A 13,635-nucleotide genomic window follows, 5' to 3' on the forward strand; every position below is an offset into this window, starting at 1 on the left:
GAGGATCTCTCCCTGAACCTGAAGCTCATGTTTTCTTGGTTAGGGTGGAAGACAGTAAGGTCCAGTCACCTTCCTGTCTCTACTTCCCTTGGAGCTGGGGTTCAGACATGCACAGAACTCATGACTTTTTTTTATGTGGGTATTGTGATCCTGTCTCCAGTCTTCAGATTGTGCAGCGGCCGCTCTTTGCTGCTGAGCAGTTTCTCCAGTCACAAGATTTCATTTTGTTTTAATTTTTTTCTTGCTTTTTTAGAGACAGGCTTTTTTGTGTAGAAGCCCTGGCTGTCCCAGAACTAGCTCTTGTAGACCAGGCTGGCCTCAAACTCACAGAGATCTGCTTGCCTGTGCCTACCGAGTGCTGGGATTAAAGGCATGCGCAAGATTTCATTTCTTTGACTTCAGTATTTCCCTACTTTTAATTCATCTGTAAATGATCCTGAGGCCACTGAAGAATAGAAAGTCCCTTCTTGAACTCTAGCATGGGATAAAGATAGAAGCACCTGTATGCTTATTATAAAGTATGTTGTGGGCCTGTTAACCAAGGGAAAACTTTCTGCCCTTTGACTTAATCATTTTCCAATTTTCCCTGTTCAATGTTTGGTTAGAAAGTTGAGTGAAAGTAGACATTAGAAAAAGGTTTTAAAAGAGTCTCAAAAGTCAAACATTCACATTTCATTAATTTTATTTGCTATGTACAAAGCTAACACCATCCTTTACTTATGTAGGAGGTGATAATGACAACAGCTCAGATTATACTCGTTATGTTTTGCGTGTGTGGGCAGTTTATATAGTACCAAAGAAGTGAAGTCACCCGGAAGGGAGTGCTACGTGTTCATGTAACTGAGTGTGTTCTAGGCAACCGCTAATTAAAATAGATTGCTTCAAACAGCAGATAGTATGGGCAAAATATACCTCGTGGGCAACTCAGACTGTGCCTTGGGTCTGCTAACAGTGGTGTGTGCTAGATTTTTATGAGATTTGGGCGGGGGGGGGGAACTTGCAAATAGTTTAAAAGGCTACCTGTGAAAGAGTACTTGGATGGGTGGCCATTTTCATGGGAAAGTCTTGAATAGCTTCAGAATGCAAGGAGCCAACACACTGCAGCTTTAGTTTGCCACCCTGCATAGATCTGGGTGGCGTTTGGAGTAATCTGGGATTTCTGAGAAATGGGGACATGAGATTTACCTTTTTGTTTCTGGAGTTAAAAGCAAAACTGACAGTTCCATATCTATTCATCCCTCTGCCCTAAGCCAAGAAGAAAGAGAAGTGGTTCTCATTTCCTGCTGAGAACTTGGTCACGTTTACTGCATCCTTGGTTCTACTTTGGACCAGATCAAGTTCTCCATCTCTCTGGCTGTGGAGAGATCCAGTCAGGAGACAGTGGTTTGTCTAGGACCAAATGCTGCTATGTCAGCTTTTCCTAGTCAAGACGGGGCATAGAATTAACAAACTCTAGAAGGGATCACAGCTCAGTTCTGGCTATAGCTGGCTCCTCATCTCAATCCTACTGCCTGCCTAGATACAACAGGCTGCCTTAAGTAGGCAGGGCTAGCCCTAGACAGGCCTGAGCTGTCTGTAATGTTCAGCCAGAGCCATACTTTTAGGGTAGAAACCCTGAGTTCTAGTTTAAGTCAAATAATGTGTAGTGACATCTCATCATAAAGAAATAACTTAGCTGTTATAAAGAACTTCCTGGTCAAGGCAGTGAGGAGAACTCTAGCGGTCTTTGAAGATGGCGGTCCAGCACATTTTTCTGAGGGTAACCATGGATAATCACACACATGTCCAAATGGAACATTAGCACCAGACTGATGAACACAGAGCTGCGAATCCTAGCACAGTGGGCTCATCTGTTGGGCCTGAGGGTTGGGATGCCCAGTGTCCAGTAGTCCAGTCCAAATGAGACTCGGATATACAACTTGACAGGCAAATGGGTTCAGGCCTTCCTTTCCCAGACAGCCCAGATTTGTGAGGTGAGTGTTGTGAGGGGGTAGGGAGGGCAGGGGCCGTATGACGGGCAACACCCTACAGGTGTTTCATGCACACCTGGCAGCGGCTCACCCTGGTGTGGAGCTGCCCGGTTTTCAATGTCTCTGAAACAGGCTCTTCCCGAAACTGCCGTCTCTCCTCCACTGCAGTCAGCCAGAAACTGTACTTGTTGGCAAAGTAGTGGCAGGTGCCACGGGCACCGCTGCACTCAATGAAAGGAGTGGCCCGGAAATCCTCAAGGCAGGAGCCAGGAGAGACGAGAGACTGGCCTCCGCCTTCAGCCCCGGCAGCTGTGTGCTGAAACAGAAGGGAGGGGACCGTGGGGGCGGTGCCAGAACTCAGAGTGGACGTGCCGCACGTCCTGTTCTTAAAGGACTGCATATGTGCTGCATCCCAGAAGTCTGGACCCTGAAATCACTCAGCTTCTAGGCAGCATGTTGAACCTGGGCTTTGGGAGCAGGTACTGGCCATCCCCTCTGAGGGAGCTGTGGGATGAGCCGCCCGCTCCTGGCTCCTTTGTACCCTCCTAACCATGCTGCGTGGCCAGTGATCACCTTTCACCCCGTTGTTTTCCCACCTGTTCCTATCACACAGGCTTCCCAGCTATGTGAGATTTGCCTTCCGTTTACTCCCGTGTTCTGCAGATATGTGTACCTTGACAATTTTTAAATTAGAGTTATTTATTTTATGTGCAGGTTGGTCCTGGAATCAAACATTGGCTTAGTGACAAGTGCAGATTATAATGTGTCATATTCTTCCTTTGATACTGACAAAATGGAAGAACACACAGAGTAGGGCCCTGGCTTGCGACTCATCCATGTTCTCAGTCCAGGGCACCAGGTTCAAATTGCACTTTCCCCCACAACCACAAGGGGGTGGAATTCCCACCTTCATCTCTATGTTGAATTCTAAGTGTCCCTGGAGCCTGGGATCCATGGGAAAGCCTGCCCTGAGCGCTTCTCTCCCACCATCTATCTCTGTCTTCACTTGGGGACAGAGTGGTTCGAGGCCTTACCATGAGGAAGGAGTAACCGATCCAGAGGCTGCGCCAGCCCAAAGGGCACTGTGGGATGGTGACGTCTTGGCTGTGCACAGCAATGGCTTGCGAGGGTGCCTCACAAACAGAGCAGCGGCTGATGTACTGGGGAATCTGGCTCTGACCCACAGGCATCATGGGAATGGGGGCAGTCGTGGAGAGCCAGTAGGATTTATCGTTGCGCCTGGCATAGTGGCACACTTCATTGATGTTGCAGTAGATGAATGGCATGGTGCTGAACCGGGGCAGGCAGGAGCCAGCAAACCCTGGGAAGAGAAGATGGGCAAGGATTGGGTAAGTGGTGGCCAAAGGCCAGGGGTACAGGGCCTGAGTAGCTGACGATGTGACTTTCCACCTAAATGTTTTCCCAGAGCATGAGAGCTCTCTCCTACAGTCGGGTGACTCCGGTATTTACTGGAGCCCGAGGATCAAATCATTTCAGAAATATACCAGGGGAGTTGAATAATGATGAGAATCTCTTGATAAAGTGAATAATCGCTCCCTAATTAATCTGCTTTGTCAAACCAATATTTAATAGATGGAATTCACATTTAAGAGTTTTAATCTGCTAATGCAATTAATGCTGGAGTAATCACCGCTGCTCTGCAGGTCACGCTACTATTGTTATAACTAATCACTGATACTTAATGGAGGCTTAAATATATTTTACATTATGTGATTCATGAATTCCTTACACCACTCTATGTGACACGTACTAGAAATAGTTCAGCCTCATTAAGGGAGGATAAAAGCTTGGAGAGGTTGGATAATTTAGCTAGGGTATGTGGCTTTGAAGTGGTAGGACTTTGAGTCAAATTCCTTTTGACCCCAGAGCTGGTGCTTATGGCTGACTTCACAACCACAGGTCTAAAGGGCTGGGAAACATAAGAGGTCAGTTTTCAGTCCTTGTAGGGACAGGTAACAAAGACTGGATGTCAGAGCCAATACTTACCCAGGTCCTGGTTATGGGCTTTCTCCTGCCCCTCCACGAACAGTAAGCTGTAACCCACCCACAGCCGGCTCATCCCGACGGGGCATAGCGGCACCTGTTCTGACTGACTGTGTTTGACCAGTGTGTAGCCCACTTGCACACTGTGCCCTGGCATCCCAGGCCTCCCAAAGGGACCCTGCTGCCCCGGAGCGCCTGAGAAGAAAAGAACATACAAGTAAGTACGGCACAGATGACAGTGACCCTAGCCACTCTTGGTCCTAAACATTGTGTAAGGCACATCACATATATGTACCGAGCCACATGATCCTGGTGTTCCCAGGAGCTGGCACTATTATCAGCCTACTCTTCAGATGGGAAAACTGAGCCCTGAGCTGCCATAGTTACAAGATCAGCAAGCTAGAACACCAAGTCACGTGTGTCCAGATACACAGTTCCCGTTTTTAAAGATTACACCATTGCCCCTTTCTAGCCACTTGGCCTTGGATTCTAAGGGTGAGTCTAGTGGAAACCTCATGCACAGCCTTGAAGTCTCTCCCAGGACATAACTAGCTGCTGAATCAGAAGCATTATAAATAACATTAGCTTTAGAAGGATAAAGCTTCAGGCTGGAGAGATGGCTCAGAGGTTAAGAGCACTGCCTGCTCTTCCAAAGGTCCTGAGTTCAATTCCCAGCAACCACATGGTGGCTCACAACCATCTGTAATGGGGTCTGGTGCCCTCTTCTGGCCTGCAGGCATATACACAGACAGAATATTGTATACATAATAAATAAATAAATAAATTTTAAAAACAGAAGGATAAAGCTTCATTCCCCTCTCTTGGCCATGAACTGCAATGTTTTGCTACTGAGCCTTACAAGTATTTTCTCCCAAGGACAAACGATTTGTTGTCCTTGGTAGAAAAGATAACTAGTAAAACAATGGGCAGACATAACTCATCTCCAACAGTATTACTTGAGCTACCTCTCCATCCACATCAGAGTAAGACAAAAAGACATGAAAAGCAAAGCCAGGAAGATCAGGAGTTTGAAGTAAGCCTGGGTTACATAGTGAGTTTGAGGGCAAACAGGGTTATGCAGCAAGACACTGGTCCATAACAAAGCTGGAGAACCCAGGCAAGGATTTGACGAAGATTTGCAAGAGTTTGTTGCCTTCCTGAGTCCTGCAGGACTTAGTTTCGTAGGCTGTGCACTGTGCAGGGTAGAAGGGCAATGCCGTGCTCTGGATAAAAATGGCCCCCATAGGCTTATACAGTTGACTGCTTAGTCACCTGGGAGTGGCACTATTTGAGAAAGATAAGGAGGTATGGCCTGGTTTCAGGAAGTGTGTCTCTGAGGGTGAGTTTCAAAAGCTTAAACCCAGCTGAGGGTTTCTCTCCCTCCCTCCCTCCCTCCCTTCCTCCCTCCCTCCCTCCCTCCCTCCCTCCGTCCCTCCCTCTGTCTCTCTCTCTGTCTCTGTCTCTCTCTTTTTCCTATAGAGGAAGTGTGTCCCTGAGGGTGGATTTCAAAAGCTTAAACCCAGCTGAGGGATTCTCTCTCTCTCTCTCTCTCTCTCTCTCTCTCTCTCTCTCTCTCTCTCTCTCTCTGATCAGGGTGTAGCTCTCAGCTACTCCAGTGTTTACCCTCCCGCTACCATGCTCAGTCCATGACTATAATAAACTAACCCTCTGAAACAGTAAGCAAGCCCCCAGTTAAATGCTTTCTTTTGTAACCGTTGCCTTGGTCATGGTGTCTCTGCACAGCAATAGAACATCAAGGTAGACTAGAACTCAGCTTGTGAGCCCCTTCATAGTGGCAAATTCACCACAGGATTGACTAGGCCTCCAAGTTTTGTTCACCTGACCTTCAAATCCCGGAGGTCCTTGTAGTCCAGGGAGACCAGGATCACCTAGAATTCCAGGTGAGCCTGGAAGCCCACTGGGTCCATCCTTGCCAGGGATGCCAGGTAGACCTTTAGAACCTGTAGGAGAGAAAAATCCACAAGGCAGGGGAGGCTCAGTGTGGAAGGTCTAGAGTCTTTCTCCTAAGACTCATGTGAAGTCCAAGAGAGAGAAATAACTTACCCCCGTTGGAGCAAAGCTAGGACTTAGAAGCCAGGTCTCTGTCCCCAGCCCTGTGCTTTCTCCACTATTGTGTGCTCTCCTTTGTCACTCAACACATCTCTATCTCCAAACAGAACATTAGAGATGGCAAGCTATCTAGGGGAGAGACTCCCATGTTCTCTGAAAACTGTTCTACTGGAAACTTCACCTCATCCCTGACATCCATATACCCAAAGAGTCTGGAATGTTCTGATGGAACTTTCACCCTAAGAGCCCTCCCCCATTTCTCTCCAAACCCTAGCACATCTCAGGAAGCTCACCAATGATGATGCCCTCCCCCAGAGATGCTCAAGACCACTTCCACGGGGTAATTAAAGTGCCCCTCAAAATTTAATTTTTCGGTCTCTCTTCCCTGTCTTCTCACTGAGAGGCTGGAAAATCATCCAGGAGCATTTTAATCCATTAAATCTGGGCTTTTTCTAATTTCATTTGATTTGTTCTGATTTGGATTGCTGCATCAGCAGATCCAGGGTTCAGAAACTTTTCAAAGACAAGTATAAACACTGCCCCATTGGCTTTCTGGACTTTCAGTTCCTTGGCATGGAGTATGAGAGCCTTGTGAAGTAGCAAGAGAAATGCTTGATGAAGGTGCCTTTTCATAACTGGGCCAGGGCCTAGAGAGATGGCTCACAGGTTAAGAGCACGGGCTGTTCTTCCAGAGGTCCTGAGTTCAATTCCCAGCAACCACATGGTGGCTCACAACCATCTATAATGAGATCTGGTGCCCTCTTCTGGCCTGCAGGTATGCATGCAGGGAGAACACTGTACACATTAAATAAATAAATCTTAAAAAGAAAACGGAACTGGGTCAAGCCACAGTATCTTCAGCTTGGAGTCCCCCTTTTCTGGTGCCATTCTTACCTTGTGGACCCACAGAGCCTTGAGGCCCAGGGTCTCCTGTGAGGCCAGGGATACCATCAATGCCTGGAAGACCCAAAGGTCCTGGAGGAGCCTGAATAGCTTCGGAAATTGGTGTGTGTCCTGGCACACCCTGGGGGCCTGGAAAGCCTGAAGGCAGGGGGTGAAATAGCAGTGTCAGGCTGGGAGCAGAGGAGGGGCAGACCCATGGCAGCAAAGCAATAAGGCCCTTCAGTCCTAGGATCAGCTGGGGACAGAGGCATCTCCAAAGTCTAGAAACTCCCTCCTGGGTTGGGGGAAGACGATCCCCATTTGCTTTTGCGGTGTGGCTGGACAGCATGGCTTCTAAAAGAACCTCAGCCGCATGCCTCACCCCTTCCCTCCACAGCTCGGGCTTGGCCTAGACTCACCTCTTGGCCCTGCCTTCCCCTTCATCCCAGGAAATCCTGGGTCTCCTGGTGGCCCAATCTTGCCAGGAGTCCCCATGAGGCCAGGCTCTCCTTTCACGCCTGGCAAGGGCCAAAGGAAAACAGGTCAGGTGTTGACATGGTGATGAGGAAGACCGGACAACAAGAAACCCATCCACAGGTTGTGCTTCGGGACCCCCCTACTATGCAGTGGTGATTGATGGGTCTTACAGTGGGTGTAACAGACTTACCTTTCAGCCCTAGGTCTCCAGAGAGGCCAGAGAAACCTGGAAGTCCTTGGTTTCCCTTGAGCCCTTGAAGGCCTGGAATTCCAGGGAAGCCAGGGTCTCCAGTGTCACCTTGGTCTGAAGAGGGGCCAGGGGGACCTGGAGGTCCTGGAAGGCCTGGGCGGCCTAGGGATAAGATTAGGAAAGACATGAAGTGTACGAATATGGGAAGCTGTTGAAGGCCTAGGTACTTAAGTAGCCAAAGCCCATTCCTAGTTGAGGGGTTTTTGTTGCCGTCCATGGAGTCCCCACACCCTGGCTTTCTGAAGCAAAATGTAGGCAGTTCTAGTCCCTCAGATCTCGGAGGAAGGGAATAAGCTGCGGCTCAGCAGATCCATGCATGCTCAGCATCAGGGAAAGGGCTGCACTATATAAATCATGTATGCAAACATCAAACTCGGGTGGCCAGTTCTATTTAGGGCTACTTGTTTTTACCTCGTTCTCCATCTAGGCCTGGCCGCCCGGGGTCACCAGGCTGTCCTGCTATGACTGAGGGCAAGGAGATGCCTGGGGCTCCGGGGGGACCAGCAGGACCTTGGAGACCTGGGAAACCTGCAAAGAATAAATAAAATGGGGCTTGGTGGGCTTCCCATGTTCAAGAGAGGACCGGGTGCACTCAGAAAATGGAAGCTATTAAGGTAGCTGCAAGACCAGCGGACACCAGCAGAGGGCTCTTCTGTCTTCAGCCGACGTTCCCAGCGAGCAGACAACAGTAAGTAAGACCGGCTCTTTCCAGCTGGAGCTTCATTTTATCTGGACAGAGCTGTGGAAATTTCTAGCTCCCCGATTTTACTGGTGATGGAAATATTTTAGGCTGCTTTTCCTCCAAATCATAAACAAAAGAAGGCATGGCCAAGCAGCTGGATTTTACGTTTCCCAAGTGTTGTTATTAAACACACCGGTCCATCGAACAAATTTTCCCAACAGCTCTCTGATGCTGCCAAAGAGTTATGGCTACTGTATGACCCAACCCAGACCATCCCGAAGGGAGGCAGCAAGAGTACTATGGATCCCCTTGTTTGTGTATCCTTGGTTTCTGGGCTATCTCCTGGCACTTCTAGGCAAACGAACCAAAACAAACAAACAAACAAAAAACAAAAACAAAAAAAAAAAAAACAAGGAAAACAAAACAAAACAAAAACAAAAACCAAAAAAAAAAAAACCCGTCTTTTATAGGTGTCATAGTAGTGGAATTACCGCTTAGGTGCCTGTTGAACACACGTCTCTGTAACAGGTATTTGTTCCCCTTTGTTCAAAGTGAATAGTTATGTAATAGAGCGTTTACAAAATACTCTGCTCAGCCGGGCGGTGGTGGCACACGCCTTTAATCCCAGCACTCGGGAGGCAGAGGCAGGTGGATTTCTGTGAGTTTGGGGCCAGCCTGGTCTACAAGAGCTAGTTCCAGGACAGGCTCCAAAGCTACAGAGAAACCCTGTCTCGAAAAACAAACACAAAAACAAAAACAAAAAACTCAAAATCAATAAAAAACAAAAACAAAAAACCAAAATCCTCTGCTCAGACTCCCATACTACTTTACATGTTTTTGACTTGTGGAATGATTTCTACCATAAGTTAAAAGTGAAAACTTTCATCAGATGACAGCATATTTATTTAATTCATGTGAAATACACATATGGCAGTGTTGTTGGGGAAAGATCAAAACTACCAACACCTGTGGGGAAGTTCCTGCTGCCCAGTACGCATGGAACAGATGTGTTAGCTGGCATAGTCTAATGGAGAGTCAAATAAGAAAATTCAGTGTATCTGCTTGATGAAAGCTTTTGGTTGAGATTCTCTTTGTGCGTGTGAGAGAAGAAAAATCCAAAAATATTAGCACTCATTTTCCTATCATATGTCTACCTTAAAAAGAAACTGGTAAATCCACGAAAACATGTAAAGAGAGATAGATGGTAGAGTAGCCGAAGCAGGTGTTTAAAAATAGCTCATTAATGTACTGAATCACAAAGAACACTGGAGATGAGAGGCTTTGGTTAATTTTAGGTCCTGTACAAGGGGAAAACACACGAGTAAGCACAAAAAAATTACATGTTGCTACTGGTACATTGTCAACTGTGTCACGATGACTCTCTGAAGTTCTTCTCTTTTTAATTAAGGTAAGTATCTGAAAAAAAGATACAGTGCATGCTTTTTCCGGGAAAGAGAGCTTTAGACATGCATTTTATATCAGCCGAAATTACGCAGAGACAAGGACAATACCATAAAACCACATGTAAATGAAATAAGCAGAAGCAGCCCACGGATTCTGAGTCCCCGTGTCAGTTTCGTGAAGACTTGCCTGCCCTTTATCTGCCTTTTGACTTTACAGTTGTCTTAATATGTCATCAAATGCTAAATGAATACACTACTGACCTAAAGTAGTGCCCAAATCTCATATTGGTAACAACTTAGCATTATTGTGTGTGCTCAGGGTGGTGTGCAACAGGGAATAAGTGGAGCTCAGAGGACAGCTCTGTGGAGTTGGGTCTCTCCATCAGCTAACTTTGGTACCAGGGGTGAAACGCCGTTGTCAGGCTTGTAACGTAGGTGCCTTTACCCACTGAGCCATCTTGTAAGCCCTCGTATGTATTTTTTATGAAAACTAAAATGTCCTAAATGAGGAGCTGCAAATGTAAGATGACTGTTTTGCTAACTGATTCCAAAGGCAAAGCCTGAGAAACTCTAACTACATAAGTGTAGGCTCTAAGGACTTAGTGCAAGTATGAAAACAACAGTATAATTGCGAATCATTTAGCTAAAGGTATTGTGAGCCCAGGGAATGGAGTGTTCTTGGGCTGAGTCTGCTTTACTTCCACGAGCAAATGACAGACGGTTTTGTCTGTGGGTACAATACATGCGTTATTCTTCTTTTTTTTTTTAACAAATTGGTTCAATAAAGAATAATCCAGGTATGATGAACACATCTGCCCTCCATTGCCACACTAAAGAAAAGCGAAGATGTAATCATCTTGTTAACTATCTGTGTTGCCTCCATCGATTTCACCCCCTCCTCTCAGAGACAACCATTCCCGAATATTCTGTGTTCACTTCCTTCCTTTCCATCATAATTTGTTCATGAATATTTGCATCCCTAAACAGTATGTTGGTTGTTTTGCTTATTTTTGAACATCTAATGTATTCCTTTGTGATGTGCCGCGCTACTCATAATTATGCTTCTATAATATATCCATCTTGATGTGTGCTGTTTTCTGCAATTGTAATTATGATTTCGTGTCAGCTAAAGTAAATGAATAATTTGATAACCAGAAATTCACAGTCAAGATTTACAAACAGAAGAAGCAATGCCATATGCTTCTCTCATGTCCCATCTTCTCTATGTCCTGGGGGGAAAAAGCCACAATTGCTCTGCAGGCTCAAACCGTTTTGAGCCCTTCCCCTGGAGAAACTCCTGACTTCCCCAAAAGGACAAGTTTGTCCTGACCAATGGAAAGATTAAACACAGAAACAACAGCTGCCCCAATTCAAAGTGCAGTAGGAAATGTATTAATACGTGAATCTAGTGGAAAGTGTGGTGAGATCTAAGGCCCCAAATATAATGCAGATATCACTTCCCAAGTAGCATGTAATAGCATAGTGCCCAGGGGTTTCGGGGCATCTGCAGGACACTGACATAGGTTCTTGGACACACAATGCCCTACTGTTGCCAGAATCCTCAGAAAAAAACCCTGTGACACAGTTCTGTTGTTATATCCATTTCACAGAAAGGCATGTAACTTTATTGCTCAGGAGCATACAGCTTAGTGAAAGGGAGAACTGAAATTTGAACCTAACGGTCATCCTCTAGATCATGAGGCTATACTGCATTCATTTCCTGCTTCATGTAAGTGGGAGTCAGTATGGGCTTCCAGAACACGGCTGAGGAAACTGAAGAATGGTAATTCGCTGTTACTTTCTGAGAGGGACATGCAGAAAGACTTCAAGCAGCGTGGGGAGCTGAGATCAGGGTGGAATTTGATTTATGAAACTATAACTGAAGGCCGGGCAGTGGTGGTGCACGCTTTTAGTCCTAGCTCTCGGGAGGCAGAGGCAGGAGGATCTCTGTGAATTTGAGGCCAGCCTGGTCTACAGAGTGAGATCCGGCACAGCCAGGGCTACATAGGGAAACCCTGTCTTGAAAAACCAAGGGAGAGAGAGAGAGAGAGAGAGAGAGAGAGAGAGAGAGAGAGAGAGAGAGAGAGAGAGAGAGAGAGAGGAAGAGAGAGAGAGCGAGAGAAAGAGAGAGAGAAGAAAGAAAGAAAGAAGAAAGAAAGAAAGAAAGAAATAAAGAGAGAAAGAAAGAAGAAAGAAAGACAAGAATAGATAAGAGAAAGAAGAAGAAAGAAAAAAGAAAAATAGGTAACCCATTCTGATAGAGTACAGACTGTGGGCCCGGCCTCAGGAGGTCCTTCTCTGTCTTGGGTTTCTTCTGCCAGATGGTGTCTTCCATCCTCAAGGAGCACTCAGGAAATTGTAGTTAAGATCTCACTAGATATACAAACTCTGTTTCTTAGCAGCATTTATCCTGGCTCTGGACAGGTGTGAAAAAGGAGGTCCAGAGCTTCATTGGAAAGAGCCTGAGGGAAACTGGGGGCTAGAGGGCACTTAGAAGAGTGCTTCCCAGCATTCTTTGCCGGGAAGCCATAGGAATAGCCCATCATCCTTTTCTTAGTAGTCATATAAGGGTTCTTAGACGTTCAAAGATGTACAGCCAAGCACAATTCAACCCTGTGAACCACGTGGCCCTGATCAATACCAAACCCTGGTCCTCTGCCAGCACCTCATTCAGTTTCTACAAGGTCTGACTTGGGCTAACATACCTCGATCACCTTTTTTCCCCCTTGAACCTTGTTTTCCTGGATCTCCAATGACAATTCCTGGTATTCCCTTTTCCCCTTTGGGACCAGGCAGGCCAGCAGGCCCAGGAACACCGGTGATGCTGCCTCCTAGGAAGAAATGCAGAGGGAGGGGACAGAGCTCAGGGGGAGAGAGCCCTCAGGTTGTCATAGTTGACTTCCCTGTGGCCTGGAAGAAAAGCTCATTCCCACAGAAAGACAAAACATCCTATTTCCCCCTCATATTAAGAATCTCCAATTGAAGACTGGCGAGGAGAACCATGATATGGGATAAGCTACAGTCATGGCTGACATCTTCCAGGCATCTGGAAGGGCTTTACGTCCTTAAACTTGACTTTCAGGGCTTTTCTTACCTGGAGTGCCATGGGTACCCTTGGTGCCTGGAAGTCCATTCAGTCCATGTAAACCAGGAGGTCCAGAGAATCCTGAGGGTAGAAAGCATCAGAAATGGCTCCAGCCATCTTTATCTTTATTGAGGCATTACTCATTACTCTATGGAAGAATAGCCAGTGTCTAGCATACACCTTGCACCTTGGGTTTTTATGATTCTTATAAAGGATCACTGCCGCTTTAAGATTAATGTGGCAGTTAATTAGCTGTTAGGGTTTGGATCTAAAGTGTCTCCCAAAGGCCTAAGTGTTGAAGGAGGCAGAGCCTCTAGGAAATCATTAGACTACAATGATTCTGACTTTAGAAATGTATTCATTCAATGTGACTCAAAACTTAACTGAATTATTGAGTGATGGAAGAGCTTTTATGAAGTGGGGCCTAATTGGAGGAAGTAGCTAACTAAAGGCACGGCAGGAACGGGTGTATTTTGTCCTGGCACTGACTCTTACTTCTTCATCACTGTGAGGTGACTCTTACTTCTTGATCACCCTGAGGTGACTCTGCAACTCATGCAACTCCGTAGCATGATATTCTTCCTTACCAAAGGTCTAGCTATAGTCAAACCGCATGACGACTGGGAACTAAAACAGCTAAAATCAAGAGCCCAAATCAATAGGTCCTTCCACCTGTCTTGTTTTTTGTTTGTTTGAGTTAGTCTCATGTATCCCAGGATGCTTGTAACTCTATGTAATCGAGCATGACCTTCGACTTCCCATCTTCTTGCATCCACAACTTGAGTGCAAAGATTATAGGTGTGTGGCACCAC

General features: G+C 46.3%; 1 protein-coding gene across 1 annotated transcript in view; it reads right to left on the minus strand.

The window, feature by feature from the left end:
• Positions 1-765: 765 nt before the first annotated feature.
• Col4a6 (collagen type IV alpha 6 chain) overlaps positions 766-13,635 on the minus strand; it is a 68,678-nt gene continuing 55,808 nt past the window's right edge. Inside the window, 10 exon segments of the mRNA XM_042054343.1 lie at positions 766-2,286; positions 3,005-3,291; positions 3,978-4,169; positions 5,819-5,935; positions 6,939-7,085; positions 7,346-7,444; positions 7,594-7,755; positions 8,065-8,181; positions 12,444-12,569; positions 12,833-12,904. Of these exon segments, the coding sequence (XP_041910277.1) occupies positions 2,026-2,286; positions 3,005-3,291; positions 3,978-4,169; positions 5,819-5,935; positions 6,939-7,085; positions 7,346-7,444; positions 7,594-7,755; positions 8,065-8,181; positions 12,444-12,569; positions 12,833-12,904 (1,580 nt within the window). The 3' untranslated portion in view covers positions 766-2,025.

The sequence above is a fragment of the Arvicola amphibius genome, chromosome X, assembly GCF_903992535.2.
Source record: "Arvicola amphibius chromosome X, mArvAmp1.2, whole genome shotgun sequence".
In the NCBI taxonomy this organism is placed as follows: domain Eukaryota; kingdom Metazoa; phylum Chordata; class Mammalia; order Rodentia; family Cricetidae; genus Arvicola; species Arvicola amphibius.